Source organism: Cygnus atratus, chromosome 3 (genome assembly GCF_013377495.2).
Source record: "Cygnus atratus isolate AKBS03 ecotype Queensland, Australia chromosome 3, CAtr_DNAZoo_HiC_assembly, whole genome shotgun sequence".
In the NCBI taxonomy this organism is placed as follows: Eukaryota; Metazoa; Chordata; class Aves; order Anseriformes; family Anatidae; genus Cygnus; species Cygnus atratus.
The window spans coordinates 98,243,456-98,260,338 of NC_066364.1; the positions used below are offsets into that span (position 1 = coordinate 98,243,456).

General features: G+C 43.2%; 1 protein-coding gene across 6 annotated transcripts in view; it reads right to left on the reverse strand.

Annotated features, from left to right (window-relative positions):
* Positions 1-13,788, reverse strand: part of MIA3 (MIA SH3 domain ER export factor 3) — a 28,353-nt gene extending 14,565 nt beyond the window's left edge. For 2 of the 6 annotated variants that reach the window (XM_050710109.1, XM_050710108.1), the window contains exons 1-8: positions 13,555-13,748; positions 12,881-13,014; positions 7,692-7,778; positions 3,779-6,719; positions 2,511-2,795; positions 1,451-1,507; positions 1,198-1,283; positions 393-524 (exon numbers count right to left, since the gene is read on the reverse strand). In XM_050710109.1, coding sequence (XP_050566066.1) covers positions 393-524; positions 1,198-1,283; positions 1,451-1,507; positions 2,511-2,795; positions 3,779-6,719; positions 7,692-7,778; positions 12,881-13,014; positions 13,555-13,720 — 3,888 coding nt within the window. In that variant the 5' untranslated portion in view covers positions 13,721-13,748. Of the gene's footprint in view, positions 1-392; positions 525-1,197; positions 1,284-1,450; positions 1,508-2,510; positions 2,796-3,778; positions 6,720-7,691; positions 7,779-12,880; positions 13,015-13,554 lie in introns of all 6 variants that reach the window. The other 4 variants (XM_035556204.2, XM_035556198.2, XM_050710107.1 and 1 more) reach the window with 3 other exon arrangements.
* Between the last annotated feature and the right edge of the window lie 3,095 nt (positions 13,789-16,883).

Here is a 16,883-nt window from a genome sequence, read left to right on the forward strand (position 1 = left end):
ATATGAAGGGTGTGATTAACTGCTTGTTTTGGAGACAGCAACAGGCTCAGGCACACAGAAGGCTTTTCATTGCAAATGTTCACTGACCCTCTCTCTCCTCGGCCCTCTAGATTTATATCACACTCTCCCACTTTGCTTTAGAAATTCCCTCTTACTAAGAAATCTTCAATTAATAGCTTAAAAGGAACGCCTTCTTAGTTTGAGGAAAATTACAAGTTACTTTAGCTATGAACCCCAACATTTCGTTCATATTAGTGCTTGAACTGGAAAAGGTAAAAATGCAGAAGACTACATATTGCTTTGACGTTGGTAATGCTGAAAGTTTAGTCACACACAAAAGACCGCTCAGTCAGTTAAGTATCGGTAGGCTCATAAGCAGGAATTGTACTCACTGAAAGGCAGGTTCTCCAGAAAATTATAGCGAGCGTGGCAATTCCCACTAAGGCAGTGGTAATAACAGGCTCCCATGGAAGTCCATGGAAATCAGGCCCAGGACGAATATCCTCAGGCAGGGTAGCAACCAACTAAAAACCAATAACATTGAAAACTGCGAATACATTCTCATCAAGTACAGTGGTAAGATAAGCAGTCTGACAAACACTTTTATCCCTCTCACAGACCCAGAGAACCATCTAGAGCTTTCTTGCAGGTTTTCTGTAAACCGAAAACTGAAAACGAAGAAAACCACAAAGCTGCTCTGCTCAGAAGAGTGAGCGAGCGCTTGAGAGACACCTGACAGTAACCACCTGCTGGCGAAGAACACACGTCTACACCTATTTTGTTACGGGGCACTAGCAGCCATTTGATCCGTCTCCACATATTCCCGAGGCGGACGGAGCCTCACGAAAACGCAGCGCTGCCCTCTCCCCGAGCAGGGCTGACACCTCACACCGGGGGCACCCCCCTGGTGCCCAGCAGGCCGCCCCCCGCCCTAGTACGCCCCGTCCCGTGGCCGGGGAGGGGGGGGGGGGGGGCTCAGCCGAGCCCAACGGCCGTTAACGGCCTCCCAACGGCCGCCCCCCCCCCCCCCGCCCCTCACCTGCAGCAGCGGCCGGGCCGGGGGGGCCGCCAGGCGCGCGGCGCCGCCCGCGGGCTCCATGGCGGCGCGAGCCAACCCCAGGCACACGTCAGCCCGCGGCTCCCCCCGCCCCTCCCCGCCGCGTCATCGGCGCGCGCCGCGGCCGCGCGGGGACTCACCTGCAGCAGCAGGCGGCGGGCAGCGGCCGCCGCCCCGCCCAGCGCTGCCCCTGAGGCGCCGCCGCCGTCGCCGTCGCCGTGGGGGGCTGCGGGAGGGAGAGGAGCGTTAGTTACAGCGCGGGAGGCACCGCCCGGGGCCACACGGCTTCCTGCCCTGATCTGAAGGCTGCCCCCTCCTGCCAGCTGCTGCTGCTGCCGCCGCCGTGAATTCACCCTAGGAAACTGCCCGGTGTTACAGGGGGGTGGCTCCTACCAGCGGTCTGACTGACACGCTGCTTCCCCGCGTTTCCGGCGGTTCTCACAGGAATTCCTGACAAACAGCATTTAACCACAATTAAACTCAAAGTCATCATAAAGAAGTAGAAGATGGTCCAAAATACAACTGAACATCTGACCACTTAACTCCCTAAGTAATCCAAGAGCCATTTAAAGTTCATTCGGTATCTCTGCATTCAACTTCAAATTTCCCCTCAGCAGTTGCTTAAAAATGCTCAGCTAAGGGTGTGGTACAGTTCCTCAGGAGCACACAAAGGCTGAGCAAGATGTGCCTGAATTTTGCCTAAATGCTCAGCAAAGCACAATCAGAGGTGAACGCAGAAGAGCAAAGCTGAGCTTAGCACAGAGAACGGAGTCAAAGGTAATTTGATATCAAAACAGAGCTAGGGACGATGACAGTAACAGGATCCCTCCTTGGCACAAGGAGCCGTCAGCAGAGGTCAGCACATTTGCTCCAGAGGGCAAAGGATTGATTTTAATTTTGGTCCCCTCAGCAGAACTGAGTCAAGCCTTTCTCCTCCTCCAACAAACCCTTTAGCCAGAAATTACTAGGTTGCTTGAGTGAGGCTATAGTCCTCCTGGAAAAGTATTTTTGGCAGGGATATAGCCCAGAGTCACAAGTTTGAAAGAACAAGATGAGAGATCATGATTCTACAGCCTAATGGCTGGATTGCCAGTCCGCTCTGCAAGTGGAGGAACCTTAGCTTCCAGTCATTTCTGCTCTTTATCTGCTGCCACCCTGAGACACAGTATACCAGCCCTTGCATAGAGCTAGGATTATGGTGCTTACAAGAGAACATTACTTTTCTCATTTCTATAGCACGAAAAGGTAGTAGAAAAGTCTCTCTACTGAGATGAGTCGCAGCTACACAATACTACCACTAGAGGGACTGTCACAGGATCAGTAAAGTCCGTTAGGATTACAGCAACACAGAATGGAAATACTAGTGAAAAATCTTGCTATTTGCCTATAAGAACCATTCAGCCATGCTCTTCTAAGAGCAAAATAACAAAACAACCAAATTCGAAAAGGTTACCTGCAGCAATATCTTCGCTGGCACTCTCTTCTGAATCAGTTGACCCAAAGGAAGTATCAGCCAGTGGCAATCTTCTTTCACTATTGTACGCTTCTTTGGCTTCTCTATTATCCGAAAAGCTAGCTTCTTCAAGCTCAGGTGGAACATTAACACTTCTCTCCTCCTCCTCTTCAATAGGCTGAACTGGCCTCTTATCTTCAAGCTGCTGAAATTTCTGATAGCTCTCATCAATGGCATCTGGATTCCTAACAGCGTCTGTGTCATATTCAGCCTCTTTTGCAGTATCTGTGGCAGAAAGACATGAATTTAAGCATTGAACTGATGTGCATTTCTTACTCCCAACCATCTCCAGTGAAATACTGCATTTGACAAAGCTATCTTGATGCTTTTTGACACTTCAACTTGTGTACTGCTCAATATATTCTGTCAAGTTTCAATGGCATCTAATTAAATGTTCATATGGAATTCGTAGAAGCTATCAACCACTGACCAGGCAGTGAGATATTTCCATTGTTTGTGATGTGACTTTATCAGAAATCACATACTGAACATTTATTACTACGAATGGAGTCTTGCTAAGAGCATGCCCTACTACCTTATACATTAATTAGAAAAAACAACAGCAAGACTGTAGCAGACTCCAGCACATGTTCTTCCCCTGCTAAAAGATCAGTTTGTTCAGTATTTCTACTTTCTACTCTTTTTTATGAATGTGGACCAAAATAAGACAATATAGACACCTGAGATTTTTAGGTGCATGGATTTAGTGTCTCAATGTTGCATGAGTCACTGCATTAGGGCCTAGCTAGTTCAGAAAAAGGCTGCTCTGAGTATCCTAGAACATCCAGCACTTTCGTGTATGCGAATCCATATTTCTTGAAAGGGAAGCCGAATGTCTCCTCCTAGCTATATTCACCCTCCGATCCCCCTTTCTTACATAGAATCTGGCCCATAAAAACAAACATAGTGAGCACAATCTCTCGCAGGATTTCCCACCCAGCACAATGGCAAAAATATGCATTAAAAAGAAACAAAATGCCAGCAGATTCTGCAGGCCGTTTTTCCAATTCTGCTCCCTCACCCTTTTCTTAAAGCTTTCTAGGTTACAGAGCATTGTCTGGGATAGTTTTACTTCATCTATTAACTGGTTTGGGATTTAATGATTTATTGATTTCGTTTGTTTTAGTTTTTGTTGTGCAAATGAAGAACACAAAGCTTTCATGAACTCTCCACAGAATGGCCATCATACATGCATTTTAACATCCTACCTTGAGCATTCAGCTGATCATCTTCCTGTTCGATAAAAGATGCCAGTGGGACACTCTCACTAGCAGACGAATATTTACTTCTTAAAGAATATATTAATTCTTGAATATCATCCATAAGTGCACTCTCTTCATCATACAAATCCATCTCTTTCACCACCTCCTCTTTATTTTCTGCTACCCTGGAATCCAGAACTTTTCCTACAACATCCATAATGTTTGATTCTGAAAACTCAAGTATCTGGTCCAGCGCTTTTTCTATATCTTCATTATTATTGCTTGCCTTCCGAGCAAGTTCCATCTCCACCTTCATGTCATAAAACATAGCTTCTATCCTAACCACATGTTGGAGCCCAAGATACTTTTGTAGACGTATTACACACTTTTCATCAAGGAAATCTCTAATTATTGTGAGCCGCTTCACAGACTCACTGTATTCTGTTACAGTGTCATTTGTGGCTGCTGAAATGTCAGCAGGGCTGGGGAAATGTGCAGACTGCTGGTGGTCATTTCCTGTATCCTCTATATTTTGCATCTCTTTTGAGTCTCTCTGTGAAACGTCCTCTGGGAGATGATCTTTCCTTTGGTGAAAGTCATTGCTGTCCTCCATGTCTGAAGACTTGAAATTATATTCTTCCACGGCTAATAGGTCCTCAGCTTCAGAAGACTCCTCATCGTCTTCTGCGATATGTTCCATCTCATCCAGTTTAGCATCTTCACTCGCTGGTACATCAAACTCTTTGTTTCCAGTCTCGTGTTCATCTTGCATGTTTGTTATTTTTTCAGCCTCCTCAGAAAACGAGTTTGTTTCCTCTCCTGTTTCATAAGTAGGATCTGCAGTTCCTGAAAAAGCTTCATTTGGTACTTTTAATTCAGGGTTTCTTCCTTCAACATCTAGTGTATTACCCTGTACATTTGCAACCCTTGCATGCAACAGCTTTGCACTTGCAGCATTCTCATCTTCCAGTAGTTCTTCTTCCATTTGTTTCAAGTCAGCTTCATCTTCAGCATCTGTCTCTTTGGGTTGCAATTCTGGCCTTAGGTTTTTTTCTCTAGCTAAATTTGTGCCAAGATTTTTGTTTGAATCTTCATCCTCAGTATGAGCAGTTCCTTGCTGGGTAAAATTTGCTCTATTAGTATTCTGTGTAGTACTTCTTGATTTTTCTTCAGGGGAACTTTTCTCAATGCTTTTTTCAAATTCTGTCATCTTGCCAAGATTTCCTGAAAGCTCTTCTTTCACATCTGCCTCTGAATACTCAGTTTCATTTTCCCATTGCATAGGTTGCTCAGCAGCTCCCCTATGGCTTGGGTCCCCCTCACCTGCAGGGGTTTCTTTCACGTTTCCCCCTTTTATTTCAGGTTCTTCTTTAAAAGAGGTGAGTTTTCGATTTTCATGATCAGCCTCCCCTCTTTGTTTTGAATCTTCTTCATGTCTTAGAATTTCCTTCTCCACAGCAGGCATTCCATGCTCCGGTTTGTCTTTTAAAAGCTTAGTATCTCCTGTGTCACTTTGAGATCCATTTTGTACCTCTTCCACTGGTTTGGCTGGAACATCAGCAGAAGACTTATACTGATCTCTTCCTTTCTCCTTCATTTTCTCCCATAACTTTTTGTGCTTTAAATCACTTTCTGAGATCTCTTCCAAGGTGTCATCCTCAAACTTTTTCTCATCTTTCTCTATTTCAGCAAGTGGCACACTTTCTGGACTTTTGTTCACATCACCAGCAGGTAGACCTAAAGCATCTTGCTTGCTTTCAACAAATGATTTGGTCTTCAGACCATCTCGTGGACTAGGTAAAGCATGAGGATCAGGCACAGTTGTACTTTGCAGCTCGTTAGTATGTGATGCCATTTCATCAGCCATAAGCTGCTCTTCAAACTCTTCAGTTTTGTTTGCTTTTTCTTCTGAACCTGGATCTCTTGCACCTATAGGTTCATGTCGAAGGAGCTCTCTGGAGAGATCCTCAAGTTGAGCTGCTGGTGCTTCTCTCTTGCTAATTAGCATCACCTCATCCTGTTTCTTCTTTGTTTGCTCAGATTCAAACCTGTCCACATTTATACTGTCACCTGACTTCTCGCTCTTAGTGAAGGCATCCTTAATTAGTGCATCTGAATCACGTTCTTCCTCATCATCTCTTTGGTTATTTAGCTCCATAGCACCTTCATTTTCGTCAAGTTCATGATTTTTTGACTCAAGGCCATTGTTTTCATCAGCATCTGAATCCCCTAGGGATATACTCCCTTCTTCCGCCATAAATGACAGCAAAGGGACTTCTTCAGACGGATCTGCGAAGTCTGACTCCTTCTCTGAATCGTGAGCATTAATGCTCAAATCTTCATTAAAATCATCTTCCAATGATGTAACAAGGCGAGTCACTTCATCATCTGATACAACAGCATCAGCAGTTGAGCCAAATTTTGTTTTCAAGTTTACAGAGAGCTCTCTGTCTAAAAGTGTATAGGCATCGACTTCTTCGCTCTCTTTGTCAAGTTGACTGGTTTCGCCCTGAGCAATACTAGTGTTTTTGGTATTTTCACTTTCTAGCCCTTTTAGTCTGTCATTTAGCGTTCCTTGCAAGTGCTCATGTGCAGTTTGATCTCCCTGAGAGTTTTCTTCATGACTACTGTCACTGGAGTCTACCTTAGTACCTTCACTTCCTTCTATAAGAAAACTATCTAATTCCTCTGTCATGGTGAGGGCTTCCTCGTCTTTCTCTGTGCTTAGTTCAACATTGTCTGCCTCCAAAGCATCAAGGGACTGTACTGTATGAACCTTTTCAACCTCCTCCTCCCTTTCCGTTCCTTCAGCTGGTTTTGTCCTTGGATCACTTGATTCAGTTTCCCTCTCATTTGCTATTGTCTCTTTCGATGACTTCAAAAGTTCATCCACATTATAATTATCAAAATCGTCCCTTCCACCATCAAAGCAAACAAAGTCTGTTTCCTAAAATGAAAAATAATATGTAGTCAATTGTTATTTTTTACAGTGATGAGATCCAATCCATTTGGTTGACTGCAGAGATGCAGCAGCAAAGTAAATGTTAGATGTTATTAATCACGCAGAATCCTTCATCCCCTGATCTCTTTTTCAAAGCAGTGGAAATTTTGCCCAAGGACTCATAAAAGCCTTAATAAAAAGTTCATGGCTTAACCCCGTCAAAAGACCTCCTAGCAAGGAACAAAATGGAAGCCAGCAATGGACTTGATACTATTTTAATTTACGTATCATATATATCCTGAACTAAAACCAATTCTATTGCTGAATGCTAGAGACAAGAAGAAAATGCCGCTAAGCTTCTTTGTCCAAGGCTTTATTATCTGGTCTATCCTCAAATGACTAAGCCCTCCAAGCAGGAGCTGCCTGTCACACAGTTTCTGAAAAAGAAATTAAAAAGTCGTGCAAACCACTGAATACAATTTCATAAGGGTCTGAAGCTGCATCCATGCAGTTCTGGAGTTACTAGCTATTAGTACACAAGAGCCATTTGTGTAAGGGTTAAAGGATCAATTCTAAAATCAAAGGGCCGGCAATGCAAGTTTTGTTTGTTTCTGATAGTACTTTAAACTTCTAAAGTTTGGAAACAATTCTGTATACCAAACAACTTATGTGTGAGCCAATTAGCAGCGTTTCCAGAGCTCAATTCAAACAGATTTTATTAGATCAAAAATGAATTATTCAAGAACAGAAACATCAGTGCCCACATTTTGGGCTGGTAATTAAACATCCACCCACATATGTACCTGTAACAAACATTTTGCCACCCAACATATATGTGCACATACCATATATGCTGCTTACCAACAACAGATAACTAAGGATTACTGATATCTCCATTCTTTTTCTCAGCGATTTTATAGAATGCTGAGGAAACAGTAACATTGCAATTAAAAAAATAATAAATAAAGAAAAACTTACATCTGTTGGTAACTCTAGCTCCTCATTGGTATAATTATGATTTACTTCAAGTAAATCCTTTGGAAAATATCCAAAATCACTTCCAACCTGCCAGAAAATAAGTAAGCAAACAAAAAAGCAGTAAAGAAGTTTCTGAAATCATATGACTTAAAATCCTAATTACGGACACTAGTCACAAACATGTCAGGCTCACTCTCGAGTATTTCTAGATGGAGTTTAACACAGTAAATAGAAGAAAAAGATTAGCAATACCTTGTTTCCACAAGAGTTTCCATTGAGGTTGTATACCTACATTCCACAGTACTTTTGTGAAGTTGGTAAGCTTTATCAATTGCGCTTTGAAGACTGACATAAATTATTAAGAGTTGGGAGTAGAAGCCCAAGGACTCTGGCTCGCATGTGCTTTAACTGCTATTCTGTGCTCGCATTAGTGCCATATTTGCCTTGAGTATTTTCTCAAGCAGTAAGCAGAGGAGGGCCTTTGACTAACAAGACTTACATTCGTGCACAATATTACATGACTGTAAATAAACTTATATTGTAGCTCAAGGAAAAAAAATATGTATTTCTTAAAGCAGATTTGAAGAAAATGAAAAATTGTCCCTGAGGTAATAATAATAATATATTTAGAAAACTGTGTGGAAAGTATATATCCCCATCTGTAAATGCATCATTGATGTGCAGTGAGCAATATGAACAATTAGTTACAGATGGCTATTTGAAAGAGAGGCAAGATGCTACGCCAAGGCAAACAGTGGAAGACATCACTCACTGGGTAAGATACACAGTAATGCTCACTTGAGAGTTCTGACAGCTGCTGTCAAGAAGCCAATATTAACAGCATGCTATCACTACACAGATTAGATAATCCAGGCAATTAGAGCCCGGTGGACACACCCAGAAAGGTACAGCATTCCTAGAGGACCAAAATATCTGGAAGAAAAAAAAATTATTGGTCATTTCCTGAATTTTTGCTATTGAAGGAAAAAACAATTGCCAATCTGCTTGCTAAGCAAGCAAAGTAAGTACTGGTACATTATGGGATTTCTTTTATTAACTATTCCTCATTCTTAACCTACAATCCATAGTTGAGACCTCTGAAGATTGTTAGAGAAGAGGTTAAAAAAATCTACTACATCCCCAATCACACACACTTATTTTGTGAACACACACTAGGGAGACAACTAATTACACTCTTAAGGAAAAGATCACATATGCAGGTTTTAATAGAGCAAACCTATTATTGGGAATTGGAATTAAACTAAACAAGTCAAATCAAAACCTTGTCCTTGTACTGGATACCACAGTTCTATTCTAAATTGACATACTTCGCTCTACAAACATGTATTCCAGTTTTAAATCATCTTTCTTGAAAACAAAAGCTGAAACTTTAAAGTAGCCTCCTTACAGACTAATATCCCTGACTACCATTATAATTAGGCATCACAATTTGGAACTCATTTAGAATAACCCTAGCTGCTGACCATACAAGTCCTCTGCAGTGACCCAGTTTGCCACTTATGTGGTTTATGAGCAATACAGGATCTGCATGCCCAAAATTTTACCTGTTTCTTTCCCTACAAGTCCAGTCTTGTAAGAGAAAAAAAATATGCCCCACTGCGCAAATAAAGGAAACATTCCTTATTCTATACAGATATGATAGAGGAAAGGGATTATGAATGCCAAGTAAATGAGGGAGAAAATGATGCATCCTTCAGACCACTTAAAAGACAGTTTCACTCCCTCCCCAGCTGAATTGCCCTGGGGGGACAAAACCATGTAGCTGTGTGTACAGCATCTACCCCCACCAGTGCCCACATGCGACAGCCAGCTGTGGCAGTTTAATCAAACACTGCTGGCTAGGAAGCCAGACCCTTACACCACCTACCTCCATGAGAGGACAGACACAAATATCATAGGTACTTAAAACTGCAAAAATCACCGGTTAAAGAAGAGAGTCAATTGGGTCTGCCCTTTCTGAATGCTGGCACTGTTAAGAAAACACAGAGAGAATGGGAACAACTTCCCTGATCCTCCGGATCCTCCAGACATACTCTGCCTTCCTGTCTTATCTGAAATTTACCTTTCTTCCTATTACCCCACATATAAGAACGGGGAGGAAGTGTGATCTGCAGCCAAATCCATTTCTTGTAATACGAAGCCAAAAATAGTTTTCTCAACCTTGAATTAAAGTAATAAACCTCAGCCCTTTGCTGTATGGTTAAATAACAATCTTCTGCAGCAAGAATTTAAAGCTTCTTTGCCGAAATGTTTTGATAAAAAGGAGCGGTTTTAACTTGAATTATCTACGCAGTTTTGGAGCTCTGGACCCTACTAAAGATGAAGGCAGAATGCAGGCAAACTGCCTAAGAGGAAAATCTACACTGCAAAACTTGACGTTGTAAACAATGTGAGGTGGATGCTAAAGAAGAGGCTACTTGTACAGTAGAACATGGTGCACTGGACAATGACAGTACCAGATATGCTCCACCTTCTGGGGAAAAAAAAGAAAAAAGCATTTTCTTACAACTGAAGTACTCATGACATTCACAACATAAAATCACTATTAAATAATGTTCATAGAGTATTCCCCTAGCATTTGGCTTTGTGGTATTAATGAGGTTGAGACATGTATGCTAAAAAACTGTATGCCAGGTCACGTTCAGAGTATGTATTATAGCTGGGTTCCAGAAGCTTTCCACGTGCAAAATACTGAGCTCAACAGGAATTCTGCAAGCAATAAGGTATGACCCAAGTCTTGTATAAAGGCTCTGTTTTGTTATAATACAGTATGTTTACTGACACTGTACAAAAATCAACAATAGCTTGAAAAGGGTGGAGTGAACTCGATAAGCAAAGAAAATAAAGCCCAAACCCAACTGGTATAGATTTTTCAGCTTTGGTGAATCTTTTCTTAACAGATCATTTCCCTTCAGGTCAGAAATGCTATTGTAATTTTCATGCCTCCTCAAAATCAATTCCAGGATTAGAGCCTATATTTATAACTCTTTTGAAATAAGCCCCAGGTTGCAGTAGTTCAGACTTCTCATACAGACATTCTCCTAATCTCTGTCCCCATCTAAAGGTCAAAAAGTCAAAGCTGTCCCTTGAATTCATAGTTTATAACAGGCCCTAATAAATAATTTCCCCCAGAACTTCGTAAAATGGAAGAAGCCAGTAGGGTAGACACATGGGACCAAATGACGCACATGGGCACAAAGTCATGGGACAAGATACCGAAAGGGCTGTAGCAGAAGGTAACATGCCTTCCAATGGAATATGTTTGAACGCAGAGCTCACCAGGTAGCTTGCTTTTAATTAGCCAGCGACAGCCAGCCCATAGCTCCAAAACTTCACACAACAGGCATGGGTTGTCTGCCTAAATCAAGCCGTCCAGCCAAATCTGGCATAGGAAGTCACAAAGCCTGAGAGAGACCACAGCACTGTTTGCAAGTAGGGTCAACGGCAGGCTCACACGTACCAGTCCCCCTGCCGAATGTGCGAGGATAGGCACCTCTGACCACTCTGCAGTATTTACAAACTAGTTGCAGTATTACTATCTGTGTAAAAGCAGTCAGTAAAACCAGGGAAATGAGGAAAAAAGACCATAGCCACCGACTGAAAGGAATTAGCCTGTGATCACTGTCCTATAAGAAACAGAAAACTATGTAACACAATAAAAAAGTACAACAAACAATTCGGAGTTTCACAGTTCTTTTAGACGTGCCAACTTCAGTTTTTACTTGTTAAACTCAAAGCAAAAATCCTTTTAACTTGGAGACACACCTAACTGTTGCATGAGCTTCCTATCAGTGAACACGGTTAAATGCAAATTAACTCAGTAATTATCTTAAACATGTCGTCTGATCTTACAGCCTGTGCTACATCTTGTTAGTAAAAGATGCAAAATTGGCCCCATGCTACTAATACTCATCTCAAGAACTGGCAAGCCTGGAAACCTGTAACATCTAATTAACCAGATTATTTATGGTACAGTACATGTCAGAAGGGAATTAACAGCACCATACAATTATAAATTCTTCTTCTTTAACCACTGCTGCAGTTTTCTGTTCTCTCCTGTATTGTTCTAATTGGATTCAGCTCCTGCTGAGAGCCTGGCTGTCCACACCCTGCTTGAACAGGTTAGAGAAAGTGATACATCCTGCTTTCCACTAAATCACTGGGCCCACAGTAAACACCCAGCTGTGGCTTTCAACCCGTCTAGACCACTGTCACAGGCAACTGCCTTCCTTTGGTAGCAGGGCAGAGTAAGAAACGAGATTGAAATAAACACTTCAGACGCACAAAGAAGGTGTGGGGGAAAGCAAGGGAAGGGGACTAAACAACCGCCACAATTTCCAAGGGAAGCCCACAAAGCCATCTCTTCCTCTAGGGTTTCTCAGTTCTCCTTCTGTCTGGCAAGTAAGTTGTATATCATGAAAGCCGAAAGAAGTTTTGTTTGTTTTGTTGTTTTTTAATAAATATAACTGCAAGTTCACATCTAGAGAAGGGCTTGCTACAGGGATACTCCTTTCCTATTAATGTCACTCTCTCAGATTGCCAAAAGAAAATGACGACCTAGATACAGTCACTATTCTGCAAGCTGCTACAAGGAGTTACTGAAGCTGAAAGACATAGACAGACCTTTTGAAATACAATTTACCTTAAATCTTTTTAGTTTTATTACTTTTTCTTCCTTCAATTCTGCATGCAGCTTAGATAAAAATGACAAGATGGCAGCTGAATATTAGGAAGAGAAATGTAATTAAAACACGTATGTGGAACAATCTAGCAAGATCACACAGAGGGCAGGATGAGACCACGTCATGGGTAAGTACAAGTGCAGGTTTAAGTCTCCCTAGATGGGATAGGAAGCTTAGCTTCTAGATAGCACAGGGGTCACCAATTACAGTGATGCAGAGTATGGTTTTCTACACACGGGAAGCTTTCTAAAAGAAACAGTTTTTATCCCGTATTAGCATATCCATTTTCCCACAGCTCTTAATATCTTAAGTTTGATGCAACTCCATCCAATTTTACATTGGTCTCAAGACAAAATGGCATTCCTTATGCTATTTCTCTATGTTAAGAACCTCACTCCTTCTTGTAATTTTTTTCTTTTCCTTTTGCCTTGTACAAGAAGAAAGTGCCAAGAAGAGCAAAGAGAACAAACGCTTTGCAGTACTTACACTTCCAGCCCAAAGCTCAGTTGATTTTCCTATTAGTTTGTAATATACATACACTGCTTCTCCTTTCTTAAAATTTACAAAGCGGCAGTCGGGACCTTTAAAATCCTTCATTGCCTTCCCTCGGCACATTAACACTGTAGAGAGAAGAGAAAAAGCAGAGGATTAGTACTGGAAATGCATAAAGCAGTCTTATAAGAATGCACAGAAAATAAGGGCTCCCTGCATTCACAGGGGTGAACTGTCAGGTCAGGAGAGGAGGATGTAATTCAAGGGGTAAGATAGCAGGTTAAAAAAAAAATAAACTCGCTGATCGAGTGTTTGTTTGATAAAGCACTTGAGAATTACGCTTGAGAAGCGTAATCAGCGTTCACAGCAGATCAGCCCCCACATTACCCAAAGCACAAAAAATACCCACGGAGAGCACTTGTGACAAGAGCCGGCGGGACCCGAGAACCCTCTCGGGAGGATGAACCTGGCGAACGCCCAGACCCGGGCAGGGGAGCGCGGCGCGTCCCCTCGGCGGGCACCGCTCCCCCCGCACCCACCGGGCCGGCAGCGGGGCCCGAGCCGCCGCCCCCCCTCCCTCCCTGCCTCCCCCCTTGCCCCCCTTCCCTCCGCAGACCCCCGGAGGAGCGGGGCTGGGCGCGGAGGCCCGCGGGGCCGCCGCCACTCACTGCTGCACTCGGGGTCGGCGCAGCGCTTGCGCTCGGCGAAGCGGCGGCCCAGCTCGGGCCCGGCGGCGGCGCAGAGCGGCGGCGGCGGCGCGGGCAGCGGCAGCAGGGGCGGCAGCAGCAGCAGGGCGAGGAGCAGCCGGGGGTCCGGCGGCGGCGCTGCGGCCATGTTGGCGGTGGCCGGCGGCAGGGAGGGAGCAGACACGTCAGCAGCGCCGGCGGGAGGGCGATGTGGCGGGGGAGGGCCCGGCCCGGACCCTCCCTCCCTCATCCGCCCGCCGTGGCGGAGACGGAGCCCCGGGACCATCCCCGCCCCTGCCGGGGGCAGCCCTCGGAGCCTCTGCCCGGTGCCGGGGCTCGAGGAAGGGCGGCCGGTAACGGCGGGCAGCCGTGAGAGACACGAACGGCCGCCGCTGACGAGAAATCCTCGCCGGGCAAGCCTGTCAGCCCCCGGCCGGCTCCTGAGAGCCTGAGGTGACGGCTGTGGTGAAAGGAGCGCAGGCACTTCCCCGCCAGCTGTCCCACCGAAGAAAGTGCATGCAAATAAAGTGGTGCAGGCGAAAGTGCGCAAAACATCGCACCCTGAACAGGCCCGGCCCCGGCTTTCCGTGGCTTCGGTCTCCACTTGCTGCCCCATTTTAATTGTGAATGCTTGCAAGACAAAAGTGTGCTACTTACACGTGAGCTTTCTGTTAGCTCCTCATTGCATCCATTACATTTATATTGCTTTAAAAATCTAAAATGGCAGAACAGCAGAAGTCACAATGGTCACGGACAGGAGGAAAATTAAGAAAATATCTTCTCCACCTTTGTTTTCAGACCCATGTCATTCATTCATCACAGACTCCAGACTGGGCAAAGGGCATAAAAGACAGCCAGGAAGGCACAGGTATGATCATAGAGTTTTATTGATGGCTTATCTAATGGCAGGGGAGAAAACAAACAAAAACAAAGACACACACACACACAAAAAAAAGAAACTTTCCAAAAGGCAAATGCTGAAGCTGCTCCAAAAATGAACAGGTGCTTGGCAGAACTGATGGTCAAGGTGAAGGACTCTGCTTTTTTTTTTTTTTTTTTTTTGTTCATGTCAAAGAGCAGCTCCAGACGACTAAGTTTGCTTTCCTTGTTTTTAAGAGCCCCTTCTAATGATGTATCTTCAAGCACACTTAACATTAGCTATTGAGGGTTTGTTCTGCAACTGCTAAAGAAGCAGTTGATTGTACTGTTGCACTTATTGCCAGCTCCCATCACAAGACTTTGCAATCACCACTGCTAATTGCATTAGAGATACTGCTCATGTTTTTACCACATCATCACAATTATTGATTTTTAGTTTACACACACTCATTTCTACAGCCTCACCGTTAGGGATCTGAGATCTAAGCTGAGTTAAATGATGCTTAGCTACATGATGCTAGGCTTAGTTAGATGATGCTACATCATCTCTGAGAAAAACATAACCATTCTATTTTCACCCTCCATCTACAGCAATTTAGTATTTTAATCACCTTATAAAAAAGCTTTTGAATTGTGTTTGACATTTTGTTGACATTTTTGAATTTTGAATTGTGTTTGAAATTTTTGAATTCCACATTCTGTAAAAGAGATGGTACCTATTTGTCATTGCTAGTACTGCCTGATGAAAGGTCAAAGAAAGCCTAACTTGTAAAGCTTGGATTTCAATTTTATCACAACTTGCAACCAGCCTGAGTTGTTAGCTGTACTTCTCTTGAAAAATACCTCATAAGAATGCTTAACTCATAACATAACCATGAAAAATACAAACATAAGTTTTACCAAAGAACAATGGAATACAAACATGGCAAAATTATAAGATAGTAAAACACTACTCAATATGGAATAAGTATATGTAAGTTATGTTTTACAACAACCAGAAGAATGAAAGACAAGTGATTTTTCCCTTGACATTAAGGTTGTTTTCCTTTTTCTTTTCTTTTTTTCTTGACATAATGCTCAGCCTGGTCTTTTGGTCCACTTGCTTGTGAAGACAGAGCTGTTCGATAATTAGGTGTCAGTAAAGGTTATCAAGCTTATCTTTTTTAAAAGACCAAGATAAAGGTAACGGTGTCTGTAGTCATAAAGACAAGGGCAAGAAAGGGAGATGTGAAAAGAAACAAGATCACATACGTCTTGCATAAGTCATTGCCTTTATTGTGCAATAATTAGTAGCTTGCAGTCAGTATGTATACATGAGTCTAATCGCTGTAGCATTTCCTACAACTTCAGGTATTTCATGGTAACAAGGTACCCACAGCTTTCCCCAATGCATGACATGAAAGAGAAATATTTCACTTAATTTTAGGTATTTCAGGTAAAATTTGCTTCAGCCTTCAATCCCAAACTTGGAAATGCATGTATTCCAGTACGAGTGTTCTGTTAAGTATGGGGAATGTAAAGTTTTGTGTGTGTCTACATTTGCAGAGCAATTTTCCTGCACAAAGGTGTCTATCAAACTAGTAACTAATACTTATTAACAAGATCAATTGGCAATGTTCACATAACAGTCAGCAAAGAGTCATGAGTGACAAAAGAAGATCAAAAATAACAAGCCAAATGTAAACATGCTTCTACGCAAATCTGAGAAATAAATTGGGGGCAAGCTGGATAGTGAAATTAGGGTACTAACGTAAGGCAAATTAATGTAGTGTAATAGGATGTGATGCCACACTGTTAAAACCAGTGATCAGTGACACATGGATAGGAAGGGCAAATTATAGACAAAGAAGATGACAGTGGTTAAAAAGTGGTGCTACAGAACAAAGACGGTTTATGGTCAAGTTAGCTATCAACAAATAAAGCAGAATACTTATGAACTGAAATTGTTGTCAAAACAGGAAGAACACAGCTTTAAAAAAAGCAGTAAAGGGACACTTCTGTAGCCTCCCTCATCTATTAAACGTGATATTAAGGTATGACACTGAGGTTAAATCTTTAGACACCATAGGCGGCTGCTCTGCCTTGTATTTTTCCTCTTGCCATCTGTTACTGATTACAGCCAAACCAGGATACTGGGTGAGGTGAACCTTTAAACTGAGCCAGCTTATTATTTACTTTATTATTTACTCATCCTCACGTGTCTGAGTTTTCAGGGAGGGCGGGCAGGCAGGGGTGGGGATGGGGGTTGGACGGGACTCGCTTGGAGAACCAAACGCGGACTTTAAACACCCCATGTTTTGGGATGTCCCAGGTTCGGGACGACCCCATCTGTCAGACGTCCCAGCACACGGCCGGTTGCTGGCAGCCATTTCACTGCGCAGGCGCCCGGGGCGTCCTTGGCATGGCGACGGTGCTGCCGGGCGCCCGCATCA